The 14,622-nt window shown below is 43.2% G+C and overlaps 1 protein-coding gene across 2 annotated transcripts in view; it reads right to left on the bottom strand.

Annotated features, from left to right (window-relative positions):
* Positions 1–1,734: 1,734 nt before the first annotated feature.
* The window catches only part of Net1 (neuroepithelial cell transforming 1), a 32,645-nt gene continuing 19,757 nt past the window's right edge, over positions 1,735–14,622 (bottom strand). The window contains exons 1-10 of one of the 2 annotated variants that reach the window (XM_034510401.2): positions 12,247–12,498; positions 7,916–8,023; positions 7,335–7,502; positions 6,903–6,965; positions 6,512–6,608; positions 6,326–6,402; positions 5,507–5,764; positions 5,016–5,186; positions 3,946–4,132; positions 1,735–3,593 (exon numbers count right to left, since the gene is read on the bottom strand). In XM_034510401.2, coding sequence (XP_034366292.1) covers positions 3,190–3,593; positions 3,946–4,132; positions 5,016–5,186; positions 5,507–5,764; positions 6,326–6,402; positions 6,512–6,608; positions 6,903–6,965; positions 7,335–7,502; positions 7,916–8,023; positions 12,247–12,339 — 1,626 coding nt within the window. In that variant the 5' untranslated portion in view covers positions 12,340–12,498 and the 3' untranslated portion in view covers positions 1,735–3,189. Of the gene's footprint in view, positions 3,594–3,945; positions 4,133–5,015; positions 5,187–5,506; positions 5,765–6,325; positions 6,403–6,511; positions 6,609–6,902; positions 6,966–7,334; positions 7,503–7,915; positions 8,024–12,246; positions 12,499–14,622 lie in introns of those variants that run through there. The other variant, XM_034510400.2, reaches the window with a different exon arrangement.

Below are 14,622 nucleotides of genomic sequence, written 5' to 3'. Positions count from 1 at the left end.
GTACGTATGTATGTGCGCATGCACGTGTTTGAGCATACATACAGCATGATGCATGTGTGGAGATCAGATGACAACTCGTGGGAGTTGGTTCTCTCTTCCATCACAACCATCAGGTTGTTAAGACTCCGGGGCAGGTGCCTCTCTTCCCACTGAGCCATTTCCTTGGCCCACATTTCATTTTTAAAAGACTCATGAAGCTATGGGCTTTGAAATGGGGCAATTCATCCTAAGTTTGTCCTGATACTCAATTGTTTCAAGATCTTTTACATCAGTTTCTGTTCTCCATGACAGTTACTGCTCTTGGAAGTTACCAGACTGTGGCTGATCAGGGCCAGGGAGAATTAGGCTCTCTTCAGATCCACATTTACAGCCTCCCCCGCCGCCCCCCCCCCAGAAGCCTATCTTCTGTAAAAGCAGAGGGAGGACATTTTGACAAGACCCAGAAAGCTACCATTTTGAAGCTAGGACTTCTGGTATCAAATTTAATTTTACAAAATAAGAAAACTATTATTTCTCCATTTTTTTTATGGTCTCTTGAAGAAAATTACATCTACAACAGTCAAATGTGTCACAAATGTATAACAGTCACAGGTCTGATTGTGGAAGATGTACATTTCAAACAACTATTTCAAAGTGTAGAGCAATGCTGGGAGCTCACCGGACAAACGAATTCTTACTCGCTAGGTTGCAGGGCCCTACCAGGACAGACATGAGCACATCTGAACTTGAGTTCAGAGAAATTTTAGAGACTACCTAAGGGTCTTATGTGGATGTGTTCGTATGGCTACACTTCTTCCTGGAGGAAGGGTCCATGACTTTTACTAGACTTAGGCAGGCACTAAATGTGAGCTGGGTGCCACAACCTGTAACCCCAGCAACTGGGATGTAGAGGCAAGAAGGACCCATCGTGAACTTGAAAGCAGTATGGGCTACAGAGTGAGCTCTTAGCCAGCCAGGGATACTTAAAGTGCCTCAGAAAACCATTATGTACACTTAAATGAAGTGGCCTTATGCAACCATAAAAATTCATGGTCAGCTCTCTGTTTCCTTCCAGCATTTAGATAGAATGAGACAGTGTGAATGAGGCCCGGGCACCTTTACTTTTTAAAGCATCACTAATTGATGGGCAAACAAGTCTGTATGTCACTGAGTGCTGTCCAACAGAAATGCTGCTCACACATCTTCATCTCACATCAAGACTGCTCATTTTCTCCCGAGAGAAACCAAGCAAGATGCCTTTAGATCAAACATCATTCCATCACCATATCTGAACCACTTGATCCTGTAACTCTGGAAGCTGAACAAAGCCACTCTGAGAGAAAATAAACTCCACGTGATAACCCTAGACAGAACCACTGTCTTGCTTTCCGGTGTTGCAGACCACAACACTGGACAGAGCACACTTCTGAATTTGAATTTCCAAAGTGAGGAGGCTGCGATACCTACCTCAGAATCTGGTTTAACCATGTTAGTGAAGATGTTTGCTATTTGCTTTACTGCTGCATCCAGAAGACAGCCATATGGTCAGCTGTCTGCAATACAACGATGACTTCTGATTACACCATGTTCTTAAAAGATCACATGACTCATAAGAATTAAACTATGGAATTTTCTTACTCATCAAGAAACATCTCAAAAGGGTAAATTATTTGGAATTTCCTTAACCATTAAAGGTTTAGTTAAGCCCCCATGTCCCAGTAGATGGACCCCGAAATAACCACCAGGAGAGAAGTGTTCTGGATTATTATGTGTGTGCTTTTTTTTTTTAATTGTATAATTCATTTATACAAAGAAATCATTTGATTGATCTATTTACAGCCTTTTCCAATTTCCATTTCCACTGGAGATATATTTCACATAATGGTTAACAATGACTTGAACTGATCACCAGTATGACCCTGGGCTGACATGGGGGCTCTGTCTTTCTCCCTCCCCCCCTTTAAAGAGCATGACCCCATTTTTAACACAAACATTTTACAGTGAAGAATCATGAGTTTTTATAAATGAAGAAAACCAACCAGAATTCACCTAATATGGTCAAATTTCCAAAACACTGCACAGCTTCCTTTTAAATGTAGCATTTGCAGGTATAAGAAACCAAAGCAAACACAGTTCACATCCCCTCAGGCCCTCTACAACTTCCTACGTACCCTCAGCTCAGCTGCTCCAATCTCTGCTCCTCTGGCTCAGCCGGACAATTTACTTTAGACAAGCTACTCTTCCTTTCCCTTTACTATCCCAGTCTCCTGCCTTCTCTCTTGCCTTTCAGACAACACAAAAACTTCCACCCAAGTCTTCCTGTGGTTCCTTTCAGTAGTCTAGAATAAACTAAGTCATTTCATGGGACTTTACCACCCTGACATGATACACTGTAAAAACTGCCGTTTTCTTAATTGGCTCAAATAATATGGCTTGGTTTCACTTGATAAAATTAATATGATTCACACACACACACACACACACACACACACACACACACACACAATTAGGAGGAAAAACTTCAAGGACATGCCAATTTAAAAGGCATCAACGTAAAAAAATAAAAGCAAATACTAAAAACTACTTTACAATAAAAAAAAATTAAATAGTTGGCAGAATAACTGAATGGAGGAGAGCGGTGCAGCGAGACTGACACGGCGTGCGTGCGTTTGCTCGCTCGTTCCAGTTGAGACAAAGGGAAAGACACCAAGCTGCATGCTTGTTCTCCAAAAAAGTGGGGCCTCACTGGAAATATAAAATATTTCTATAGATTGCAGGTGTCATCTGGGATTTAACAAGGAACACTGATGGAGTTTCAGCATTAGCAAACCTTTAGGCTTGGTAAACACTGACATTTGGTCAGTGCTGCCAAGTCATGGTGAACCCAGTGTGAGGACAACACTGGCTCCACAGATATTTCTTCTGGTAAAAAATACCAGGTTGGCATGTTCCAAACAATCCATGAAAACACCTTTTTAAAGTCTTCAATTAACAGTAATCTGTGTATCTTTAGCTGCCATTAACAACAACAACAACAATGATGACAATGACAACAACAATGACAAGGGGGGAGAGAGGGAGAGGATGAGAGAGAGAGACCCAAACCATGGACATATTACATCTGGTACAGAGTAACCCTTGATGCTCCTGTTACAAGAAGAAACTGTACACATTTATAAATAAACAGCTCCCCACCAGGGAATACACACTTTATACCAAAGTCTCTTTCTTTTTGCCACCTGACTGCACTTTGTCCCTTGCTCTTCGTAAGCCAGGCTGGGGCCGCTGTGTCTTCCCGTTCCTGGTGTCTTCCCCTGTCTGTACACTGGAGCTACACTCCAGCGAGCTTTCTGTGTCTACCTGCATGACACCAGGAACCACGCATGACCGTCGCTGGGCTCTGAGATTCCCAGCAGAAGGGTTGTTCTCTTCACACTCTTCGTGCAGGTCTGGCAAGCCCTGAAGCTCTAGGGGGCTGGCGGCCCGCTGGAAAGGGGCAATGGCTGAGCGAATACAGTTGAACCACTGCTGCTTATGGAAGACGTCATTGGCTTGCAGTGTGTGGGACTGGCCTGGAGAAGGGTCTTGGAAGCGGACTCTAAAGATATTTTTAGCTGAAGGGAAGAAAAAAGAAATTAAGACTAAGAAAGTGGTTATGTAGTCTTAAAGAAAGTTCCAGTACTTATGAGACACACACTGTTAAAGACAGCTGCTAGCTAGAGGTCCCTGACCAAAACTCAATGCTATGCCAGTACACAACAAGGGAATGGTTGTATTTTCAAAATTCTAAGGGTTGAGTCTAATTTCATTTAGGGACATTTGTTTCTTCTATTCAGTGTTGCTTTTCAAGATGGAGTCTCACGCTGTAGCCCGGGTTAATTTCAAATGTATGGCCATTCTGCTTCACCGCCTTCCTCCCCATCTAACCTGGTTCCCTTGAGTAACTATCCTAGAGTGCCATCTTACCTTTGTCTGAGTTGCCGAAGGCTCCTCGGAAGGAGCCACCCATGCGCACATCCCCGTCCTGCAGGTCCTCCAGCACCAGCTCCTGGACTGGGATGGGCTGCCGGTAAACCTGGTAGGAGTGGCGTTCATTTCGGGTGACAGGCCGAGTCAAAACCAAGATGTCTTGAAATAAGAAAATGTATAGTTTCTGCAGAAATGAAGAAAGAAAAAAATCCAAAACTTCCTAAATAAAGGATTTAATTGTCAAAGCACTAGATTTTAAAACTGCATTTAGATTTTCCTAAGTTCGCCTTTATCCATGGCATATAACAGTGATCTCGTGGCTTTGCAGGTGTGGCTTGGAGCAGCCAAGCTCGGGCTACCTAGAGCTCTTCTCTTTTCTTCTATCAGAACACACTACCAGGTTAGGCAACAGTCAAGCAAATGTGATGTATCTGAAAGACCTGACGTCAGCACAAAGAGGTTTCAACTCCAGTACTGTGCACTGCAGCTTCCAAGACACAGGGTTCCCAAGTCGTGCTGCTACAATGTTCATGGTTCTGCTGTGTCTACACAAATCTAAGCCTTCACAGAACAATTAGGCTCTGTGACAGAAATCAGATAGGCTGGATTTCAACTTTTTCTCAACAACCCCCAACTTACAAATGGAGCTGTTGGAAAGCACATATAAACCAAAAATAGCATTCATAACTCCTTAATTCCAGAAGATTCTTTTGTAATTAATATTTAAAAAATAAAATTGCTCTTATTTAATCTGCTGCAAAATTTGAGTGGTGCTAAACCCTCTGTCCCTGCTAGAAGACACCATTCCCAAGGCTAGTGCTCATGAAGCATGGACAGGAGACCCAGCACACACGGGCTCACAGCTCGCAAGCAGAAAGGAAGGCCTGCTGGTTGAGGTGTTTACGTCTTATTTGCTTTATCAAAGCTGGTCACATAAACAAGCATTAACCTTCTTGCTGCAAGCTGCAGGCTTATTTTTAAAAACCTGCCTCATAATTTATGTGCAGAATTTGAGGTGGGAACGGGGAAGTAATGGCCTCCTTCCTGTTCACATTGCAAACACTCACATGGCCACTTTTATTCTTCAGCTCCCCATGGCACAGCAACACCTTGCTCGCTTCAATCCTGGGGTCCTTCTGCTTCTCGTCCAGGTACTCCAGCTTGTCGATGTAATACTGACACTCAGATTCACCTTTCTTCAAGTTGATATCAGAAAGAACTCCTTGTATTATCAATATCTAGAAGTGAAAGAAGAAAAGAAGATGGAGCAACTGCTGTCTATCATCCCTGCCCCGCTCCCGCCCACCCTCCAGGGCAAACATTCACACAACAGGACAGAATCTAAAGCTTGAATGGCTTCCAGACATCAGTCCAGCCATCTCTTCATTATACATGTGAACAGCCATACTGGGCGACTAGTTCAAGGCCACCAGGCAGCAGAAGGGACTAGATTAAAGCCCAGTCTCTGCATGACATCAGATTTAAAGTACCACTGTATGCTCTTCTAAGGTTACCCATGCTAGCTAAATTTGCAAGACTACCTTACGGGTTTACTTACTGCTTCCTCCAGAAGCTGAACATCAAGGTGGTCTTTGGGAGTGTGTCTAAGGATTTCCTTTAACAGTAAGGGGTACTTGACAAGACGACTTCGAGGGATATCTAGGAAACTCCAAAGATCTAGTTTTCGACTGAAAGGAGATTCCAGACAGCGCTGGAGGAAGTCTTGGACTCTTGGATCTTGTTTCTTCTGATCCAGAAGAGCCTTGGCCGCCAGCTGGTTACTACAGTAGCCTCTGTAGGCATTCAGGCCTGGTAACTGGAGAGCAAAGACACAGCATGACACACCCTGACACTACCGGGTGCATTAGTAAGCCATGAACACAAACCACAAAAGACAGCATGACTCCATGTGTGTTTACCCGGCTGTGGAAATCTTCCTGGCTCAATGGAGGCCTCAAGGCCTCACTGAGATGTTAGTTATCCATGTGCCCAGGACACATGTCACAACCCTGATGCCGTGGGCCTGCTCATTCTCTTGTTTGAGGTCATAAACATAGAAATGGCCTTCATTACTACTGGGTCTTCAGGAACCTTCCTTCAACAGGGCCTCACACACAGCAAGTACTAAAGCATTTATTTATATGAAAGACTGCGTAAGTATCATAGCATTATGGAAAGTCTGCTCAAGCAGGGACATTATTTGCAAGCAGATCTGTAACACAAAAAAGTTCTGTATTTTTTACAAGGCTGTAAGTTCTTATCATCAGAACTTGGCTGGACTATTATTGCTCTTAGAGTCTGGTGGCAGACCAAGCTGCTGTGAATGACAGCGCAGGCTGCAGCACCGCCGGCCATATAAGATGACTTGCTCACGTACCCAGTTCACGAGAATGTGACCGATCTGCTCCACAGTCCCATCAGGCTTGGTTGCTTCGCCTATTCTTGCTAACAGATCTGAAGGGCACAAGAATAGAGAGAGCAGTGACACACTGTTCGGAAAGAAGTAGCGAGTGTGACGTTAATTTAAAGGACTGTGACCATGCTGCTGGGAGGCAAAGCTGACCTTCATGCAGAGGTATGTAAGCATCCAAGTCTCCAAATATATGCGTGAGCTCCTCTTCCGACATGATGGACAGCTTTAACATGGGGTCATGGTAGGCCTATGGGGGAAGAGATACATCACACAAAGAACAAGCAAAGAAAACACTGGGGTGACCTGTCCTTGAGCACACCCTAGTTAACTCCGCATCAAGGACGCAGCCTCTGGAGAAATGCTACAGTTTATGCTCATTCCTATAAGTTTACTAGCAGTCACATTTGAAAAGCTGTGTTTTAATCTTGAGTGATGCAGTCATCAGTAAAACTCTGTTGCTTTCCACTTCCAAGGTTAAGAAGCCTTTAGAAGCTGTGAGGTGTCACTTGTAAGGGTGGCGTGTGGTAAAGTGACTACTGACCTTTCTAGCGAGCTTGAGGTCCTCAATTAAGTCCTGTTCTCCTCGGGACAATTCATATATTGCCTAAAAACATCAAGCAACACCACAAGTCAGACATGTAAATCATGTAATTGATATTTACAGTGCTTAAGAGATTTGCCCTGAAAATTCTAATTGAGGATGGACTCTCAAGTAAGCTGGTAATCTTTTCCTATCATGTTACCCACTAGAGTTGCTGAATCTGATGACTACCACCATCCATTATGAATTGTTACAGACTGGGTAGCTGTGAATAGTTGCTCAAATTAAAAAACAAAACAAAACCCAATCAGGTATTAGTTTCCTATTCCTCTGGCAAGATAAAGATACACACACACACACACACACACACAGCGTTTTTTCTTTCTCAGTATAACTCAATAAATAACAGTCTGGGTACTGAGTACTGCGTACCTCTTGACGTTTGATCTCTCGAGTGGTCAAGGACTCCTTCATACTGATGTCTAGCATCTCCGACCATAATGCACTGCTTCTTCTCTTGGTGGGCGTGGGGACAGTGGACCTGCTGAATGGCTTCTGGGCAGAGGCTGGGGATCTGTGGTCACCACGAAGGGTAAACGACTAAAGCAAACAAACGAAAAGGTGGGATTTGAAGGCGGCAACAGTTATCCTGCATTTAAAACAATGCATTGTAACAAATTAAGACACATTCCTGAGGATTTCTCAATATAGAAAGCAATCATTTCAGTTTTAAGCTAACAGGAGTTGTGGGGAATGGAAAGGGTCTAAGAGAGGAGCCTTTGACAAAGGCTCCAAACGAACATGGCTTATACAAACACTACTCTGGTAAAGTATTCCCCACCAGCAGACTCCAAACCAAACACCATGTATAACAACGCAAACATGTTTGTACAGCTGAAAGCAAAACAAATCTTAGGCGCCTATAAAACATGCCCTAATACACACCTCCCTCCCTCCCTCCCTCCCTCCCTCCCTCCCTCCCTCCCTCCCTCCCTCCCTCCCTCTCTTTTTACCTGTATGGTTTGACCAAAGCGCCTGACTGCTCCATTTCTTACAGGAGAGATTAAGTTTGCCAAGGATGTGACCCGGGCTAGAGGCCGAACTCTTTTATTGCTTGGCTCCTGGAAAAACAAAACCAGATTATAATAAATATGTGTTGAGGTGTAATGATTTCATACAAGCCCAGACAACGTTAAACCGCTTACAAAAACAGTGTTTGTAGAAGACAGGGAGACGGGGGACTACAAAAATGACTGTCGTTCTTCATGCTAAACTAGAACACCACCAAGTAACAACAGCTTAAGAAAACCAATGTCTCCTCTCTGTCTCAGTATTCTGCATTCCACTCTTAACTACTTTGGTTGGAGAATAACCTTTAAGCATGTCTAATATATTCTGAAATGGGTCAAAAAACAGCTCAAGCCAAGGCAGAGGGAAGGTTCAAAGGACTCCGAGGCTCTGCCAGGCCTTGAATCCTGGCTCCTGCTCTTGTAATGGCACAGCCAGGGCCTCACTTGTCAGGGCTAAGAACCAGTACAACTTTTAAAATAGCAATAGCACAGCAAAAGAGCACTTACCGTCCTTGGATCTCAAAGCTTCACAAAGCTACTATGAACTACATAGGACACGCTGTCCAAGGACTTTAGAGTTCCTGAAATAAAGAACTCCAAATCAAGTATATCTATAAGGGGAGCACACACTGTTTGCATTTGGTGCCTCTGACAAGTCTCACATGTGATAAATTGAGATAAACGGTGAGAATTTGGAAGAGTATGTACTTTAATATTATATTAAAGATCACCCAAGCTGGGCACGGTGGTGCACACCTTTAATCCCAACACTTGGGAGACAGAGTCAAGTAGATCTTTTTGAGTTCAAGGCAAAAAGCCAGCCAGGACTACATAGAGACCCTGTCTCAAAAACAGATCACCATTAAATTCAAAAGTAACAGGAAAACATGCTTCCCCCTAAAAATTCAGACAAGACCAAAATTATCTTAAAAGAGAGGGGCAAGGAAACCAAACAAAAATAACCCTCAGATAATTTAAGAACAAAGTGGGGGAAACGGAACAAAATTAATTAGGTAGAAGCTTAAATGAGTCTAACAGCCCAAGAAGCATCTAAGCGTCTGTGTGTGCACATACATGCACCAGAAAGGAACGTCAATGACCGAAGGACTTCAAAGAGAATCCAAACTTTGGAAGCTTTAAGAGACAGAGTTGTAAACCACTACCTCCCTCCTCCAAATAACTAACTACGAAGCAAAACTTAAACTATAAACCACAATGAGCTCAACAAGAAGCCTTTGAGACACGCAGTAAAATGGCATATGCTGTCTGACAGGGCACGTGTGAGTGCCTTCAGCACACATCTGTGCAGACTGAGTGACACACGCGTGTGTAGGGACAGCTTGAGGCATTCCTTTCCATTTAGTAAAGAAAGCACAAAGAGTCTCCTGTTTGAATGGAGATAGAATTACCTCACAAAGCAAGATATGCCAACATGAACCAGACCCAAAGCAGCTGCCTGACTCTCTTGTGCTTTGGAAGCAGAGGTTAGCACCTCTTCCTGGTTCAAAGCATAAAAGTTTCACTTCCTAGTAAATCACCAAATATTTAATTTCCATTTGAAAGTCTTTAGAAAGGTGCACCTCCCAGTGAGTTAGAAAGTAAAAGTCAGTTTACCTAAGACACTGTGATATTATTGTATTAAATAAAATTGACAAATTCGTGCCATTTAAGATTAGTTAATGTAAAACTCCTAAATTCTTGGTAATTAAAAATTGTTTAAAATGAAAGAGAAATTATTATGATTAATCCTGTGCTAAGGACTAAGTCAGGCCCCTGTGAGTATCAGGCAGGCATCCGTTCACTAGAGAACTAGACTTAGGTAACTATGTGTCTATCTAAAAGCACTTGTATGGCATTAATATAAATTTGTGTATGCTTTCTTTTTCAGGCTGCACTTGGTAGCTAAACACATTCACAGTTCTTTAAAAATAACTACAATATCGCTTCTTTACAAAGCATACCACTATTCAGTTTGTCAAGTCTAAGATGTTTGGTAAGAAAGTATAGTGTGTATACTTGGCAGGTTTAAACAGAGGATTGTCAATAGTTCCAGGCCAGCCTAACCTAGCCTGGGCTACCCAGTATGAACTAAGAAAAAAAACTAAACTAAACCAAATCAAACCAAACCAAAATATACAAACAAAAATGGCAAACATGGTGGAACAACCATGTGGGAACTCCTTTTCAAATAACGAAACATTTTAATGAAAGGTAAAAACATGTCACTGGAAATGGCCTACTGTCAATTTCAGGATACAGACAGTAGTGAAGAAAAGACCATGTTTATTTATTTATTGGTGGAGAAGTGAAATGGATTAGGCACTCAAGAGTCAGCAAAAAGGTAGGGGCAAAATCTGTATCTTTGGGAATGTGGATTACAATTTGAGCTATGTAAATTACAAGCAAAAGCAGTCCTTCTACAGGTCCAAGTGAACGACTTCAGTTATCTGATTCACTAAGGTCATGAGCATCTGTATCATAAGACTGATGCTACACCCACACACACCTCTCCCAGACAGGACTCAGCAGTGATATTTGGACATGATGAAAGTTAACGCCCACACTCCCCCACAGGCACAGACACCCCCCACCCCCCAAAGCAAGGCTTAATTATATAATGGTGGTGACGGCTTGGTGTGCTGGAAAGTTGTTACACTGAACACAAGCATTCATAGACACTGACACCACTCAGTCTCCCCTAAAGACAAGCAGCAAATCTGGGAGAATAAACACAGAATGCTAACAAGGCTTAACCGTAAGAAACCTCTACTGCAGCCAACCTTTTATGAGGGCTAAGGTTCACTTGGAAGGGGAAAAGCCAGGCTCAGGAGTCTGTGCTGTTTACTCAGGTTAATCTTTAATCAGACTATCTAGTTCAGCTGGCCAGAGCTTGCATACATTAGGAAATCTGCTTAACCCTGGGCTTTGAGAACTCAATTTTCACAATTCACCTCCACTAACATTGTGTCCTAAAGTATTTCCAGAATATCTATAAGAAAGTCTACTTTAAAGCTTTACTGGGATGTATCTTATTTATAAACACAGCAGCCTGGATGAAACCCTTTGGTGAATTTAGCTTTTTGTAACTTTTTCCCCTAATGATGTCATTACAGGGCATGTTTTAGGGTCAGTCAATCACGATACTTTAAGGCCAGTCTGTGTCTCGGTAGTGTTCCTTTTGGATTGCTCATACATAATCTCCTACTTGGCAACAACTTTAAAAACAGAAAAACAAGAATAAAAAAGGTTTTTTGAGAAAGATAAAGACAAGTTTTGATCACAAAACATTTTCTCACTAGGTCATTAGGGCTGCACTGCTAGTTCTGAAGCCGGGACTCCGTTTCTAGTAATTTGAATGCTCCACGTAAAGAGGCCAGGAAAATAGCCCATGCTTCATACTAACCAAAAGGCTCATCCTTGATGGCCTAAAAGATACCTAGCTACCTTGGGTAGTTTGACTCAAAGCACTTATTCATTTTATAAAATGTAAGAAAAAGTGAAGCCTAACAACAAAATTCAGTATCAACCCCCAAATAAAGGTACCCTTCCTGACAATGGCACCCCAATGTATGTATAACAAAGTTTCCTTGAGGCATGTGATTAAATTGCTCATTTTCAAAATGGACAATTACATATATTTTTCGAAAAAAAAAACAACCCATAACCATTTCTACCACGGAAGCAGGGTAGACCGCAGCACCAACCAACTGCCAAGATCACAAAAAACTGCATGAAATAATTCTTTTCATAAATGTTCATTAAGACTTTAGATAGCCCAAAGGACTTCAAGCAAAGCCAGCCAGGCAGAGCGTCAGTGCTCCCCAGGCTCAAATCCCCTTTTAAGAGAAAAAGATGGCACGGCAAGTTTAACTACATGGGGAAAGAAAACTGAACACGGATCCCAAGTCGGACTTTACTCACTTGCTCACCAGCATTGAGAGGAAAATATTCTTATTTTTCTTTCCTTCCTTAAAACAGTCCCCAAGACTTAGTAATGGGGGTGTGGGGGTGGGAAGCACAACCATATCGAACATGAGAAATGTTTACCCAGAGACTCATATATTTAAAATATCCTTTGTATGTAACTTTTCACAATTTAGCTATGCTATATAAGAAAATTGCTTAAACTTAGACCACAGTTCCTAAACACATTTCAGCCTTGCCTATAATAGTTATACATTTTAGGATGTAATACGATTAAATGTATGAAACTGAAAATTTAAATTCTTAGCAGTTCTGAGAAGTTGGAAAACATTCCTTTGGTCTGCTCTTACCTCCTGCTCCCTGAAGGGTTGGTTATTAACGTCTAAGACTCGGATCGTCCTTTTAATGGGCAGGAGACCTCCGATCTCATCATGCGCCACCATGCTTTACAAGTGTCCCTTCAAATCTTTCGGGTTAGTCCACATGCGAGTCGGCCCTGCAGGGCAACACCGCCAAGGCGCCGGGCTTTTCTTCCGAGTGCTCAGCCTGGCCCGGCAGCCATGCGCCCATGCCTCCCGCTCGCTGTGGAGCTCTGCTTCTGCAAAAGCAGCGAGCACGCACGCAGACCTCAGGAGTCCGGGGCGGGGCCAGGGCCCACGTGACTCCCGATAACAGCCGAGGGGCGCACCTAGGCTGCTCCGCGAGAGCTGCTAGCTGCCTGAACCGTGCCTGTCCCTCGCAATAAAAAAGGCACTGGAACTCGCTCGCACAGGAAGAGCTGAAGTCCACAGGAGGCCACAGAGTCCACAGGAGTGAACGCCAGAGGAACCTACCTCAGTTACTTCTCTAGCAATTACTGACAGAGACCCTTTCCTCTAAAATTGGTTCCTTGGAAAGGTCTGAGTATGGGTTAAAAAACTACACAGCAAAAACTTCTGGGTTAAAAAATTATGTAGAGCCTAGTTACCCAGCAGCACCGGCTTACGCACAACTGTAAAATTACCTGCCTCTTAAAACAAGGTTCCTATGGGGGCCAAGAGGAGTAATGGGGAGAAGCATATATGAAAATATCTCAGGAAATCTGTTACTTTGTGCACTGAAAAACTAAAGTGGTTCCTGCCCCACCTTTTTTTTTTTTTTTTTAAATTCATGGACTTACAGGGAACCACAGTGGGCACCTTCTGGTCCTGGGTAAAGCTAGACTTGGCTAGTTCAAACTTTCAGGCTCAGCACACCAGACATTTCTGTTTTAAAATTTTAACAACTCACAACTTGGTGTGAGATGTTTTATGCCATAAAAACACCACAGGATCCTTCCCTAAACTTATCTTGATGTGGTCTTAATAGGGTCAACAGACCTGCTTACAAAGCTTTGCATTTTATAAGGGAAGAACACACCCACCCCCAGGGAAAGTCACCCAGGAGAGGCAAGTTGCTGACTTTGTACAAACTTTCCTATATGGAAGGGTACTATTTCTCAAGTTAGGACCTGAGATTGGTCTTGCATACTAGGCTCATCTTAACAGTGTGCTGATATGATATGCTGGTAAACTGCAAAGCTATTGTGAAGTATTTACAAGCATAAAATAAGCTCTGTATAAAAAAGGCACAATTGTAGATCTTGGGTGAGAAAAGGTAGGCTTCGTAGCTGAGGTCCTAGTGTGTAATGGCAGGCTATACGGGGAGGCATGGATAAAAGCTTTTGCAAGTTCCAGGTAAGCTGTGCAGCTAGCTAGCAAGTGCCACCGGAGCAACCCTCCAACCTGAAACCCTGGTGGGAAAGCTCCCAGGGAAAAGTCTAAAGGTGGTGATTCCGTGGCTCTCCAATGCCACACTGATGTGGAGATAAGGAGACAGACTCCTGCACAGACACAGGCTGACAACAGTGCGGATGCCTGATTGCTGGTGGGGCTGGAGGTGTTGAAGGGGGTTAAAAGGTGGCTGGGAAAACAGGCAAAACTCACAAGGCATAAAGTAGCAAGAGCTTTGCCTAAGGCTGGGGCAGTGCAAAGGAAAGGACACGTGCAGGATGCCGATGATCTTAAACATGAGCAACCGTTTCACAAGGAGAACAATGATTTTGCAAGAAAATACTAAATTTCATTTTGATACACTGCATCTGAAGCAACAAGAACACACAAGTGAAGCCACTCAGCCAGAATCTGGAGTCATTCTGGAGGGGTGTGGACAAGACATTTGCATGGATTTTCTTTGGAAAAATCTGAATGAAAACACAGTCCAAGGGGTAAACACCAGAGGAATGACCACAAGGGGAGAGAGAATTCTGCAAACAAAAGAGAGAAAGCAAGAAGAGGGAAGAGGGAAGAGAAAGATCTAGAGATCTTTACTGAGCATCTCAAGGTCTGTGAGTAGGGACAGACGTAAATCCTGTGGCAAGAAGTGAGATGAGACTACAGCATGACTTACCAATGTACAGCCTAGTGACACCTCGTCCAGGAAGGACCACTGCTATGTCTGTGTCTACCAACGTGGTTCTTCTCACAGGGGTGTCTCTCTATGGAGTCATGGCTAGCCCAGAACACACTATGTAGATCAGGTTCTGCATCTGCCTCCTGAGTGCTGGACCTCAGGCCTGTGCTACCACATTCAGGCAACTGTGAGCAGCTCACAGGACAATGCATCTTGATGTTTTGAACTTTAAAATTTTTGAGTGGCAGAGACTGTTATGTTCTGTCAATCACCTGTTACTTGGTTACACCTGGTGA

The sequence above is a fragment of the Arvicanthis niloticus genome, chromosome 8 (genome assembly GCF_011762505.2).
Source record: "Arvicanthis niloticus isolate mArvNil1 chromosome 8, mArvNil1.pat.X, whole genome shotgun sequence".
Lineage (NCBI taxonomy): Eukaryota > Metazoa > Chordata > Mammalia > Rodentia > Muridae > Arvicanthis > Arvicanthis niloticus.
This window is presented reverse-complemented; position numbering and strand designations above follow the sequence as displayed.